At 39.4% G+C, this 12,774-nt stretch overlaps 1 protein-coding gene across 2 annotated transcripts in view; it reads left to right on the forward strand.

The window, feature by feature from the left end:
• The window catches only part of LOC134299643 (elongin-A-like), a 40,118-nt gene extending 27,417 nt beyond the window's left edge, over positions 1–12,701 (forward strand). The window contains exons 10-12 of one of the 2 annotated variants that reach the window (XR_010006883.1): positions 10,619–10,686; positions 12,179–12,291; positions 12,495–12,701. Coding sequence is in view for 1 of the 2 variants with exons in the window: in XM_062983056.1 (XP_062839126.1) it covers positions 10,619–10,671 (53 nt within the window). In the remaining variant the exon portion in view is untranslated. Of the gene's footprint in view, positions 1–10,618; positions 10,687–12,178 lie in introns of both variants that reach the window. The other variant, XM_062983056.1, reaches the window with a different exon arrangement.
• Positions 12,702–12,774: the final 73 nt, after the last annotated feature.

Genomic DNA, 12,774 nt, shown 5'->3' on the forward strand with positions numbered 1-12,774 from the left:
GTATCTCAATCTGTCCTTTGGGAGCTTGTTACTTTGGGCCCCAAATTCACCATTTTAGTGAAGCTGAAAACACTCAACACTTTTATCTCTGTAGGAATCCTTTTTTTTAAATCTCCCGCAGTCCGTCGATGAATGGATGCATCCCCACATTTTGAAGCCTTTAGAGTGCATTCAGTACAGGGATTACGCTCAAAACATTTCTGCCAACAAGGTCAAAGGAAGAATCTTTCCAGTCAGCAAAACAATTGGTCAACAAAAGCATACATGAAATTCCTCTTAAAGCTGCAGTTATGTAGTAACGGTGTCACAAGCACTCCTGCTATGTAGCCTAGAGAGAAGATTTTAAAAAATGAGGCGATCTTAGAAATAATGATTAGTTAATTCATTATTTCAAGTGAAATGAAGGTTGTTGTTGTGTACCTTCAAGTCATTTTGAAGTTGCCCTTAAATTGTTAGTATATAGAACACAAATGGCAAACAAGCATACAGGTCACAGGTTAGGGCCGTCAAATTGCAAACTGGACAGGGATTTAAATTGTTGTATAGAAGAGGGAATTTCATTAGGTGGTGTTTGCCACACAGACAGTTTACCCTATTGAAGTGCCCTCTTCTACACAACCATTAAGGATACTAGCTGGCAACCCAATCTGTGATGAAATGTGTCCCACTTATATTTAAATTGCAGTACAGGTTCAACATCCTGTATCCAGAATTTCTGAGTCCCCTCGGGGAGATAGGGTGGGTTATAAATAAAGTATTTTAATATATTATCATTCAAAATCTGAAATACTCCAAAATCCAAAAGTGTCCTTATGGGTGGCTGAGATAGTAACACCCATGCTTCTGATGGATCAGTGCAAACAAACTTTAAATCATGCACAAAACTATTTTCTAATGTTGTATTAATACTATCAGGTTATTTGGACAAGGTGTATATCATAGAATTTTGTGTTTAGATGGGTTCCGTTTCCAAGATGTCTCATGTATATAGAAGTATTCCACAGTACAAAATCTAAAACACTTCTGCTCTCAAGCATTTCAGATAAGAGATATTTAACCTGTATTTCTTTCTGAACTGCGCCATTTATATTCATTATCTTATATAAATCTGCACCTTTTGTCCACATTTCTTTTTAGCAATGCATTTATCTTTGGTGTGCCAGCAGCCACTCCTCTTTTGCTGTTGATATCCTCAGATAAAGTAGGAGTGAGGGCCCCTCCACACAGCCATATAACCCAGAATATCAAGGCAGAATAACCTACAATATCTGCTTTGAACTGGAATATCTGAGTCCACACTGCCATATATCCCAGTTCAATAATAATAATAATACTTTATTTTTATATCCCGCTCCCATCTCCCCCAGGGGGACTCGGGGCGGCTCACATGGAGAACAAGCCCAATGTCACATGTAATAAACAGTCATACATTAAAAACAATATAAACACTAAAACCATATAATAGCATAAAACAGGATAGACCAGCATATCAGAACAATGAGTGTGAGCATAATGCAATATATATAGAGGCAAAACTTTGTCATGTCAACTTTGTCATTTACTCATCAAAAGCTTGGGCGCATAGCCATAATAATACACGTAATAATAAATAGAGTAGAATAATATATGCAACAATAATAATAAGATCAGAGTGAAATAATAAATGGATTAATAATAATAATAATAATAATAATAATAATAATAATAATAATAATAATAGAGTTCAAAGCAGATAATGTGGGGTTTTATTCAGTTGTGTGGAAGTGGCCTAAGGCAGCTGTGTTTGCTTTTTTCTTTCCTCTTCCAATCTTTTTGGCCCCATCTACACTGTAATGTAATGCAGTTTGACTGCAATATATGATCATGTGGCTCATATAATCCAGCTCAATGCAGTTAAATCTCATGGGCAACTGGTTGCATGCTATAGGTTTGACTATGTAAACTTTTTGCCTGGTCCAGAACAGCTGTTCTTCTATTCTTTTGAGCAGCAGGGTAAGAGAAACTTCCAAAGCAGCGATCATCCATGTATTTTCCATTTTTTACTTATAATATTTTGATACTCTATTCTTTTTTACAGCAAGGAAATTAAGATTAAGCTATGACGATCTATCTTGGGTCACCCACTGGCTGTCAGCTGCTTCCAGTCACTCAGCCTTCTATTCGCAGGCCCTGGCTATGTTTTTCCCCAGTCCACCCCTTTTCTTTCTGTACATCGTGTACTGTAACATAAGACACATCACTGTTCAGTTGGGGAAAAGGAATGTACAACATATTATATCTTTGCTGCATGGACAGAACAGTTCTTTGCATTTAATAAAGATATGGGACTTATAGCTTGGAGGTAGGACCGTTCCACACAGCCATGTAACCCAGAATATCAAGGCAGAATATCCCACAATATCTGCTTTGAACTGAGTTATCTGAGTCCACACTGCTATATATTCCAGTTCAGAGCAGAAAATGTGAGATTTTATTCAGCAGTGTGGAAGGAGCCCCAGCTGATGGTAAAGTCCATCCATAGCCTCGGATCTTGCCACAGTCCTGGGACTGACCAATGAGGTCCAGGTGCTTCTGCGGTATATGTTGAACTCTCCTCTTGATGAAAAATGTTTTAATTTTCATAGATTTTTAAAAAGAAAAACGGGAAAATAGCACAGTGAGAAAGTTACACAACTCACTCAGAAGTGTGAGCTCACAAACCCAAGGCATTGCGGTTGAATGATAAATGTCTTATTAAGAAGCCACTATCCCTGGTCGCAGGAGCACTGAATGCCAGCAGCTTCCATGTAGTAGTGCCCATGGACTTATAAAGAAATAGCTGTGCCCGGCCACGCGTTGCTGTGGCAAAGTGTGGTGGTATGGGAAATAAAGTATTGAGGAATTGGAGGTAGTTAAGGTAAAGGGTAAAGGTTTTTTCCTGATATTAAGTCCAGTCGTGTGTGAGTGTGTGGGTTGGTGATCATGTGTATTTGTAAGTCGAAGAGGTGGCATTGTTTGTAGAGTCCTTGGAGGTCATGTGGGTGGTATGACTGTATGGAGCGCTGTTAGTTTTGTGTCAGAGGAGTACTGATATTTGGTAGTTTATTTGGATGATATTGGATGTAGTGATATTTGGATGTTTTGGAAGTGTTGGGTTGGGAGAAGGTGGGGTAATAGTGGGGGTTGACTCCATTTTTCGAATTCAAACGTGCGACGTTTCATTGGAGAAGTTGAGTAGGTTAGCGGTTGAAGACGCTGCGTCATTAGGGGATATTATTTCCTAAAGGTTGCGAATATACAATATTTGTGATTATTGGGTGTTTTTGTCTGTTGGAGGTAAGTATGAATGGTGTCTAAGAGATGTTGTAGGTGTTGTGAATGGGTATAGAGTACGTTATCATCGGTATATTAGAGTTGTATAAGAGATGTTGGTGTTGTGAATGGGGATAGAGTACGTTATCATCGGTATATTAGAGCTGTATAAGAGATATTGTAGGTGTTGTGAATGGGGATAGAGTACGTTATCATCGGTATGTTAGAGCTGTATAAGAGATGTTGGTGTTGTGAATGGGTATAGAGTACGTTATCATCGGTATATTAGAGTTGTATAAGAGATGTTGTAGGTGTTGTGAATGGGTATAGAGTACGTTATCATCGGTATATTAGAGTTGTATAAGAGATGTTGTAGGTGTTGTGAATGGGTATAGAGTACGTTATCATCGGTATATTAGAGTTGTATAAGAAATGTTGGTGTTTTGAATGGGGATAGAGTACGTTATCATTGGGATATTGCAGTTGTGCAAGTGATGTAGGTTTTTTTGTGAATGGGTATAGAGTACGTTATCATCGGGATTTTGTAGTTGTATAAGAGATGTTGTAGGTTTTCTGAATGGGTATAGAGTACGTTATCATCGGTATATTAGAAATGTTAGGATTGTATGATGATGTTGTTGTTGTTGTTGTTATTATTATTATTATTATTATTGAGAGGCTGGGTGGCCATCTGTTGGGAGTGCTTGGATTGTGTCCTGCATGGCAGATGGTGGGAGGTGTTAGCTGGCCGTGATTGTTTAGTGTCTGGCATTCCTGTGTTTGAAGAGTGTTGTTTTTCATTTGGTGTTGTGATTTTAAGCTTATTATAATATTAGGAGTCAGATTGTGTTGATTGTCATGGTTGATAGCATATATTTAAAATATTGAGTGTTAAAATGGGTTGGATATTGTAGAAGGGAGAGTATATGGAGAGAAATAACTCGGATGATGGGCGGGCGCTAGGACCCAGGGGACAGCTTTTTTCCTTTGCCTGCCTTCCCTGTTGCCGGCGGCCATTATACTTTCTGTTTCCCTCCCGGGCATGGCTCCCAATGAGGCTTTGTGGGTTCTCTCCATGTGGAGCTGCATGAAGTGAGTTTGTGTTGTTTCAACCTTAAGGCGTGGATGATGGGTTGTGTTCTCAAATTTCGAGGTTGGGGGCCCTTTACTTTTGTTGTTTTGCTCGGTGCTCGAATTCCATCACTCTTTTATATATATAGAAGTGACAGCATGGCAATGTGTGCCATGTCTACTCAGAAGAAAGACCAGCAGAGTCAAATAACGACTTACTTTTGGGGCCCTTTCAGACAGGCCCTATATCCCAGGATCTGATCCCAGGTTTTCTGCTTTAAACTGGATTATATGAGTCTACTGCCAGATAATCTGGGATAAACAAAAAACCTGGGATTGGATCCTGGGATATACCCTGTTTCCCCTAAAATAAGACATCCCCAGAAAATAAGACCTAGTAGAGGTTTTGCTGAATTGGTAAATATAAGGCCTCCCCCAAAAGTAAGACCTAGCAAAGTTTTTGTTTGGAAGCATGCCTGCCAAACAGAACACTAGAGCATGCAGGATTGGTAAATGTACGTACCTGGAAATTGAACATGGAAATATTGTACATGGAAATATTGGTAGTAATAAGAAATTCTTGATAGGATTCACAGTTTGTCTGGTTATGCTGGTTTGTGATGACAACTACTGCACAGTATATAATAAACGTTCAATTTTTTTTTTCAACAATAAATGTGAATTTTTCTTCATGGAAAAATAAAACATCCCCTGAAAATAAGACCTAGCACATCTTTGGGAGCAAAAATTAATATAAGACACTGTCCTATTTTCGGGGAAACACAGTAGGTCCTGTCTGGAACCGCCCTTTGTCACTGGGATTGTAGATGACCCTGATTTATAGAATCCTAAAAGCATTCTATGATTCCCATTTTGAAAATCTGGGTATTATCTTTGAAACTTTCATGTGCTAGTTTCTATGATGCCAGAGTGTCAAATGGCTTTTTTAGGATTCTACTTGAGGAGCTGCATCCCATCCACCCTTGTAAAAAAGGCATAAAGCCTTTTTAAAAGTGGACATTTTAAAGATATAACTATGTCTTTTCATTTGTCTGTATGTCTAAACTAGACCAACTGAAAGCCATAATCCATTGACTTGTGCTGTTACTTCAACCTCCATCTCACATCCCAAACAACTTTCAGGGAGGAAGGCAACAACTTTAGCCATTAAGTGTAAATATTATACAGTAGAGCAGGGGTTCCCAAACTAAGGCCCGGGGGCCGGATGGGGCCCATCGAAGCCATTAATCCGGCCCCCACAGCACAAGGGCAGAAGGAGGTTGGGCTAAATGACCCAAGGGGTCTCTTCTTCTCTTACAACCATTATTATTATTATTATTATTATTATTATTATTATTATTATTATTATTATTATTAACATTGAGGCTGGGTGGCCATCTGTCAGGGGTGCTTTGCTTGTGCTTTCGGTGCACAAAGGCAGAAAGGGATTGGACTCAATGGCCCAAGGGGTCTCTTCCAACCCTTATTATTATTATTATTATTATTATTATTATTATTATTATTATTATTATTAACATTGAGGCTGGGTGGCCATCTGTCAGGGGTGCTTTGCTTGCGCTTTCGGTGCACAAAGGCAGAAAGGGATTGGACTCAATGGCCCAAGGGGTCTCTTCCAACCATCATTATTATTATTATTATTATTATTATTATTATTATTATTATTATTATTAACATTGAGGCTGGGTGGCCATCTGTCAGGGGTGCTTTGCTTGTGCGTTCGGTGCACAAAGGCAGAAAGGGATTGGACTCAATGGCCCAAGGGGTCTCTTCCAACCCTTATTATTATTATTATTATTATTATTATTATTATTATTATTATTATTAACATTGAGGCTGGGTGGCCATCTGTCAGGGGTGATTTGCTTGTGCTTTCGGTGCACAAAGGAAGAAAGGGATTGGACTCAGTGGCCCAAGGGGTCTCTTCCAACCCTTATTATTATTATTATTATTATTAACATTGAGGCTGGGTGGCCATCTGTCAGGGGTGCTTTGCTTGCGCTTTCGGTGCACAAAGGCAGAAAGGGATTGGACTCAATGGCCCAAGGGGTCTCTTCCAACTATTATTATTATTATTATTATTATTATTATTAACATTGAGGCTGGGTGGCCATCTGTCAGGGGTGCTTTGCTTGTGCGTTCGGTGCACAAAGGCAGAAAGGGATTGGACTCAATGGCCCAAGGGGTCTCTTCCAACCCTTATTATTATTATTATTATTATTATTATTATTATTATTATTATTATTATTATTAACATTGAGGCTGGGTGGCCATCTGTCAGGGGTGCTTTGCTTGTGCGTTCGGTGCACAAAGGCAGAAAGGGATTGGACTCAATGGCCCAAGGGGTCTCTTCAAACCCTTATTATTATTATTATTATTATTATTATTATTATTATTATTATTATTATTAACATTGAGGCTGGGTGGCCATCTGTCAGGGGTGATTTGCTTGTGCTTTCGGTGCACAAAGGAAGAAAGGGATTGGACTCAATGGCCCAAAGGGCTCTTTCCATCCCTCTTTTTTATTATTATTATTGTTGTTGTTGTTGTTGTTATTAATTATTATTATTATTGCTCGGTGGCCAACTATAGTCTGGCCCTCCAATGGTCCGAAGGATCGTGAACTGGCTCCCTGTTTAAAAAGTTTGGGGACCCCTGCTTATCTCACTTATCCAACATAAACGGGCCGGCAGAACGTTGGATAAGCGAATATGTTGGATAATAAGGAGGGATTAAGGAAAAGCCTATTAAACATCAAATTAGGTTATGATTTTACAAATTAAGCACCAAAACATCATGTTATACAACAAATTTGACAGAAAAAGTAGTTCAATACGCAGTAATGCTATGTAGTAATTACTGTATTTACGAATTTAGCACCAAAATATCACGATGTATTGAAAACATTGACTACAAAAATGCTTTGGATAACCCAGAATGTTGGATAAGTGAGTGTTGGATAAGTGAGACTCTACTGTACTAGCTGGGCTTTAGTACCGCAGGTTAATCACCAAGCTGCAAAAGATCTTGCCAACCGGAAGGTTGAGAGTTCGAAGCCTGGGTGAGGGTCAGCTCCTGACTCTTTAGCCTAGCTTCTGCCTACCTAGAAGTTTGAAAACAAATGTGAGTAGATAAATAGGAACTGCATTAAAGCAGAGAGGTATATAGGCTTGGTGTTTGATCAGAAAAAGGAGGAAGTTTAGGAACAAAGAAAGCTCTTCGGCAGAAGATGGAGCAACAGCATCCCCCCCCCCCCCGGTGGCTGGAACCGAGAACAGCCCACAAAGATGCTGAAAAACGGGAAAGCCTATATTTACCTCTATATGTTGTCTGTCTTGTTATTGTTATAATTGGCATTGAATGTTTGCCGTATATGTTTTGTGATCTGCCCTGAGTCCCCTTCCAGGGGAGAAGGGCAGAATATAAATACTGTAAATAAATAAATAATAGTCCTCGATACACAGGTAAAAGACATATATGCCCATTCTTCATATCAGAGAAGCATTCTTTGTTCATTGTCTCACATTCTGGTGGTTGTTTATGAAATGAAACTTATTAGCATTTTATGCTTTCTGTTAGCTGCATTGAACGTCACCAGGAAAGGCTGGATGTGATTATTTTATAGTTCAGTCCTGTGCGTGACTAATAAAAAAAGACCAATGCCTCACTGAGTTTGGTGGGGCTTGCTCCCACGGAAATGAATACAGGATTTCAGCCTAGAATCATGTGAGAAGAGATCTGTATTAAATGCGCTGCATTACAGCACATTAAAACTGATACTCCCCCATGCCAAAACTCAAGGCCAACCAAGAAAAACTTTAACTTACTGCCAGTTCTCTTTTTCCTGACTACCTCTGAAAAGTGTTCCTATCATGATGGAATGTGGGTTCCAATATGATCTCAGTGACAGTTAATAACTCCATGTAGGTTGCTCTTTTGTTCCAGTTTTAACATATTCCTGACTAATTTGAATAGTGCTGTTGCTGGTGGTTTCTGAAGAGAACAAAACAGCAATACTGTTCATGAAGTTGAGCAATACCACCATCCCACCTCAGAAAGAGGAATCATCCTTGGATAGAAAATGGCTACAAGTGGCATGATGTTGGCTTCTGGTATGAATGTGGCATTGCGACTGCACTAGATCCAATTGGGAATATCTTAAAATTGTAACAAATGCTCACTTTGGCAGCACATATACTAAAATTGTAACAAGCTCATTTTAATAAAAATGTCAGTGAGCCTTTTACTTGTTCATGCAAACCCTTTGCATGAATGAGCAAACAAACTAGAAAATCTTCCATGCTTTATCCTATCAGGAAATGCTATGAAATCTTAGGAGTTGTGGTTTTACAAAGAGTGTGGTTGCCTTACAAAAGTACAGCTCACAGGATCCAATAGCATTGAGCCATGGCAGCTAAATTGGTGTCAATCTGCATTAATTCTACAGTGGAGGTGCAGCCAAAAAACAAAACAAAGATATTGTACATGTGATAAAAGGCAAACGCCATGGGAAACACTCTTTAAGTAGGCAACACATAGTTTTAAAAGGTAGAGGCGTGCATTCGTATAGAATTGCTGTTCGTTTTGTGTAGTTTCATTGATGTTGTCTCATTTTTGTATTCATGTCCCACTAACAAAAATGGGCCGCCAATAAGATACTAATTTTCATCTGGCTTATGAAAAAAAAACTTTTTTTTTTTTTGGACCATTGGCTGCAATGGGAGGGCTTCCGAGACTCACCCCCCCCCCCCAACTCGGTTTTTGGGCAAGAGGGGTGAAAATTGCCACACATGGAGGACATTTCGACATCAGATGTAATTGGAAGGCACTGCTCTCCCAGACCCAGACTCAGATCCAGAATAACTGCTGTTCTTAATATTAATATAAATATTATCATCAAGACCTATTGATCTACATTGGATGTAATTGGGAGGCACTCCTCTCTCAGACTCAGCTTAGGGTACCAGAGTAACTATCATTATTTATATTAATATTATTATTAACACCCATTGGTACACACCAGCTGTAATAGGAAAGCAGCCCTCTGTCAGTACCTGCTTATTGTTATGGGGCCAAAATGAAAGCAAGCACGATGATTGTGCGGCTTTTATTTTCATGTCGCCTCTCGTTTCCTATGAAAATGTCATCATTTGTTTTGTATAGATGAATGGTTGAAACAAAATAATAGCATGAATGAAATGAAGGAAAATTTTCACGCCCACCTCTATTAAAAGGCTTGATGAGGATTTGATATATACTGAGTATATACTCATCCCATCACACCTGGATCACCCCTTCCCATATCTAATAAAATAATGTGCCTTTGACTTATCACATGCTAAAGGGATGACTCCACTCAATCTGTCCAATTTCCCCCTATTTCAGAGTATTTAGGTTGGGGCTCCAAATGGGGTAGTGCCTCCCTGCCTTTTCTTCTGTCCCCTGTGCCTCCTCTCCTGCATGCACACCTTCCTGCCTTTTCTTCTGTTTTCTGCATGTGTTTTTTTTTGTTTTCCCTTACAAATTTTTAAAGTAAAAAAGGATTGTGATTCAAACTAACCAAAGAAGCCCTATCCTAGGTCACGTCATCGGTACAGCTAATGAACTGCAGACTGGTATACCATCATGCAACAAAAGCCACACTTCTGATGCCCACAGAGAAATTAAAGATGAGTGGAGTTGATTCTCACCTGTTTTACAACCCCTTTGCCTATGTGTTTTTTCAGTTTATCTAAGAAATGGACTATGCTTAATGTGATGGGACCCATAAGAACCAGCATGCAAGGGGCATATTTTACTGTGGGATAAGGTCCTAAGATTAGTGAATCTTGCCTCCTTAGCCATATCATAAACCTACACAAACTCACTTCAACACATAACAATAGCAACAACAACAACAACAACAACAACAACAACAGCAACAACTTTATTTGTATTCCTCCCTATCTCCCCGAGGGAACTCAGGGCGGATTTCAGCAAACACACACAAGGCAAACATTCAATGACTAGAAACAAACACAGATAAAGGTAAAGGTTTCCCTTTCCGCCTCTGAGGATTGATGCTCATCTCCAGCTCTGGGGAGTGGTGTTCATCTCCATGTCTAAGCCAAAGAGCCTGCGTTGTCCATAGACACCTCCTAGGTCATGTGGCTGGCATGATTGCATGGAGCACCATTTACCTTCCTGCCAGGGCAGTACCTGTTGATCTACTCACATTTGCATGTTTTCAAACTGCTAGGTTGGCAGAAGTTGGGGCTAACAGCAGGAGCTCATCCCGTCCTGTGGATTTGAACTGCCAACTTTCAGGTCAGCAAGTTCAGCAGCTCAGTGGTACTGATTTTTTGTATTTTGTATCTGTAAGAAGATGGATAATACTACGCTTGTTTCTCAAACACCTGTTACAATCTCAGCTACCACAGTTTTCATAATTAAATAGCAAAGCCAAATGAGATACAAATGTATTCAGGAGGAACAACAAGCAGTGCATTTAAGCATTTCAGCTTTTAAAAAGATGTTATTGCACCATGGTTTCAGTTTCTCTCATGCCGCAAAGTTGTTTGGAGCCTCTGATTGCATTCCAGGCAAAACACAGATGCATCTATTTTTGTAACTATGGTTTGACTATGTAATTTACACCTTCAAACTCTCTCAGTAGTTTGTGGGTTTGATCCAGATCTAAATATACATCAGGAACCAGAACTTGGAAAAGTTACTTTTTGAACTCTGGTTTCTGGAATAAAATTCTGTAGGGAATTCTTTGAGCTCTGAATAAGACCTGCTCAAATCAAAGGAGCATAACTTACTCATGACTCAATGAGACTTTACTGTGTCTGTTCAGAGCATGACTAATTCTGAGCTCAAATTCTTTATTATATTGGGCTCACAAGTTTGTCTCACAAACACGGCGATGAATATCTGAACCAGGAAAAGATTTCTGTGAACTACAATCCCTACAATTCAGTGGAGGTGGTGATTCCCCTCTGCTTGTTCTGTTCTGATTGTTTTTCTCTGCCTTTTTTAACCAGACACATTCCAACGCAAGAGTTTGGCAAATTGCACAGCTTTGCCCTAAAATCATATACTTGTAATATTTTGCCAATGCACAGACAATTGCATGCCTTTCTAAAGAGAAAAAACCCACTTTCTTAAAAACTCAGTGCTTGCGGTGGCATTGAGTACCAAATGTGAAGGAAAGCTGGCCCTACATCACTCCAATCCTTTTGTAGGAGAGAGAATTTAGATTTGCTGTTGTCTGCTATTTTCTCATCATAAGGATTTCAGAATAAAAGGCATTCAGGAGTTGTTCTGTACAATACTAACTCCCTCAGAGGTAGCTAAAGTGCCATTGTGTTTGAGAGCTCCTCTGTCAGTGCCTCACAAACACACACACACACTGCACTTCTGCTACCACCACTCAGTAGTTGTGTTGTCAAAAAATTGAACACCCTTCCTCAAAGATAAATGCAACACAAGTGTTAAAACCAAATATGAATTTGATCATATATTTTTTACATTATATGAAATTTTGCAATATCAAAATATTAATGTTTCCCCAAAGTGAAATAGATCTCATTTCCAGCAGCTCAGCTTGAAAAACAACTTATTCCAGAGGGGATTAGTTTCACCAAGGGAAACCCCAAAGGGGAATGAAGAGGAAATGTGTGACCTCAAAACTCAGAACAAGGATCCTATCCCCAAACCCCCCAATGAAAGGAGTTTCACTTCATGCTCCAAAACTATATATCCTGGGTAACCTTAAAACAAAATAACCTACATGTGTGTGTATCTGCCCCAGCAGCTTTTCCGGCTCCCCGCCTACCATGAGGCGAGTCCATCAAGAGAATATGATGCCAGCTGGAGAAGTGAATTCTATCAACAGAAACTTCAAACTCCTGCAGGAATCCAAAAATGGTATGATGCCAAGACACTAATAAAAATACATATAAAATCTGTATGTTTTTCATTGAACTGATCATATTAACATAACATGCCCATTGTGTTTCTGAGGCTCACCCTTTGTACAAATCGGACTTGGCCAATAATCCTACCATGTACTGTTTTACATATTGGTTCAACTCATGTTTGCCTGTTTGTTCCTTTCCAAATGACTGCAGGATTGGAATCATTTGGAACTCCTGGCCCAGACTGAAACTAGTCTGATTTCTGACCAATCAAAGGAGAGTGCGAGGACTTTGAATGGATGACAAAGGGCATAAAATACCTTGTACTGTATTGCATGATTATGTCTGATCTTTTGGAGCCAAGTGACTCTGTATCAGACATCCTTTGTGGATTGAAAATAATAAAATTCTGTTCATGTTGCCTTCAACCTGGTTTGTGTCTTTCTATCTGGTCTGCAAAGTACTCGGATGCACTAGGCACTGAACTCTGAGG

This window comes from Anolis carolinensis, chromosome 1, assembly GCF_035594765.1.
Source record: "Anolis carolinensis isolate JA03-04 chromosome 1, rAnoCar3.1.pri, whole genome shotgun sequence".
Classification (NCBI taxonomy): Eukaryota; Metazoa; Chordata; class Lepidosauria; order Squamata; family Dactyloidae; genus Anolis; species Anolis carolinensis.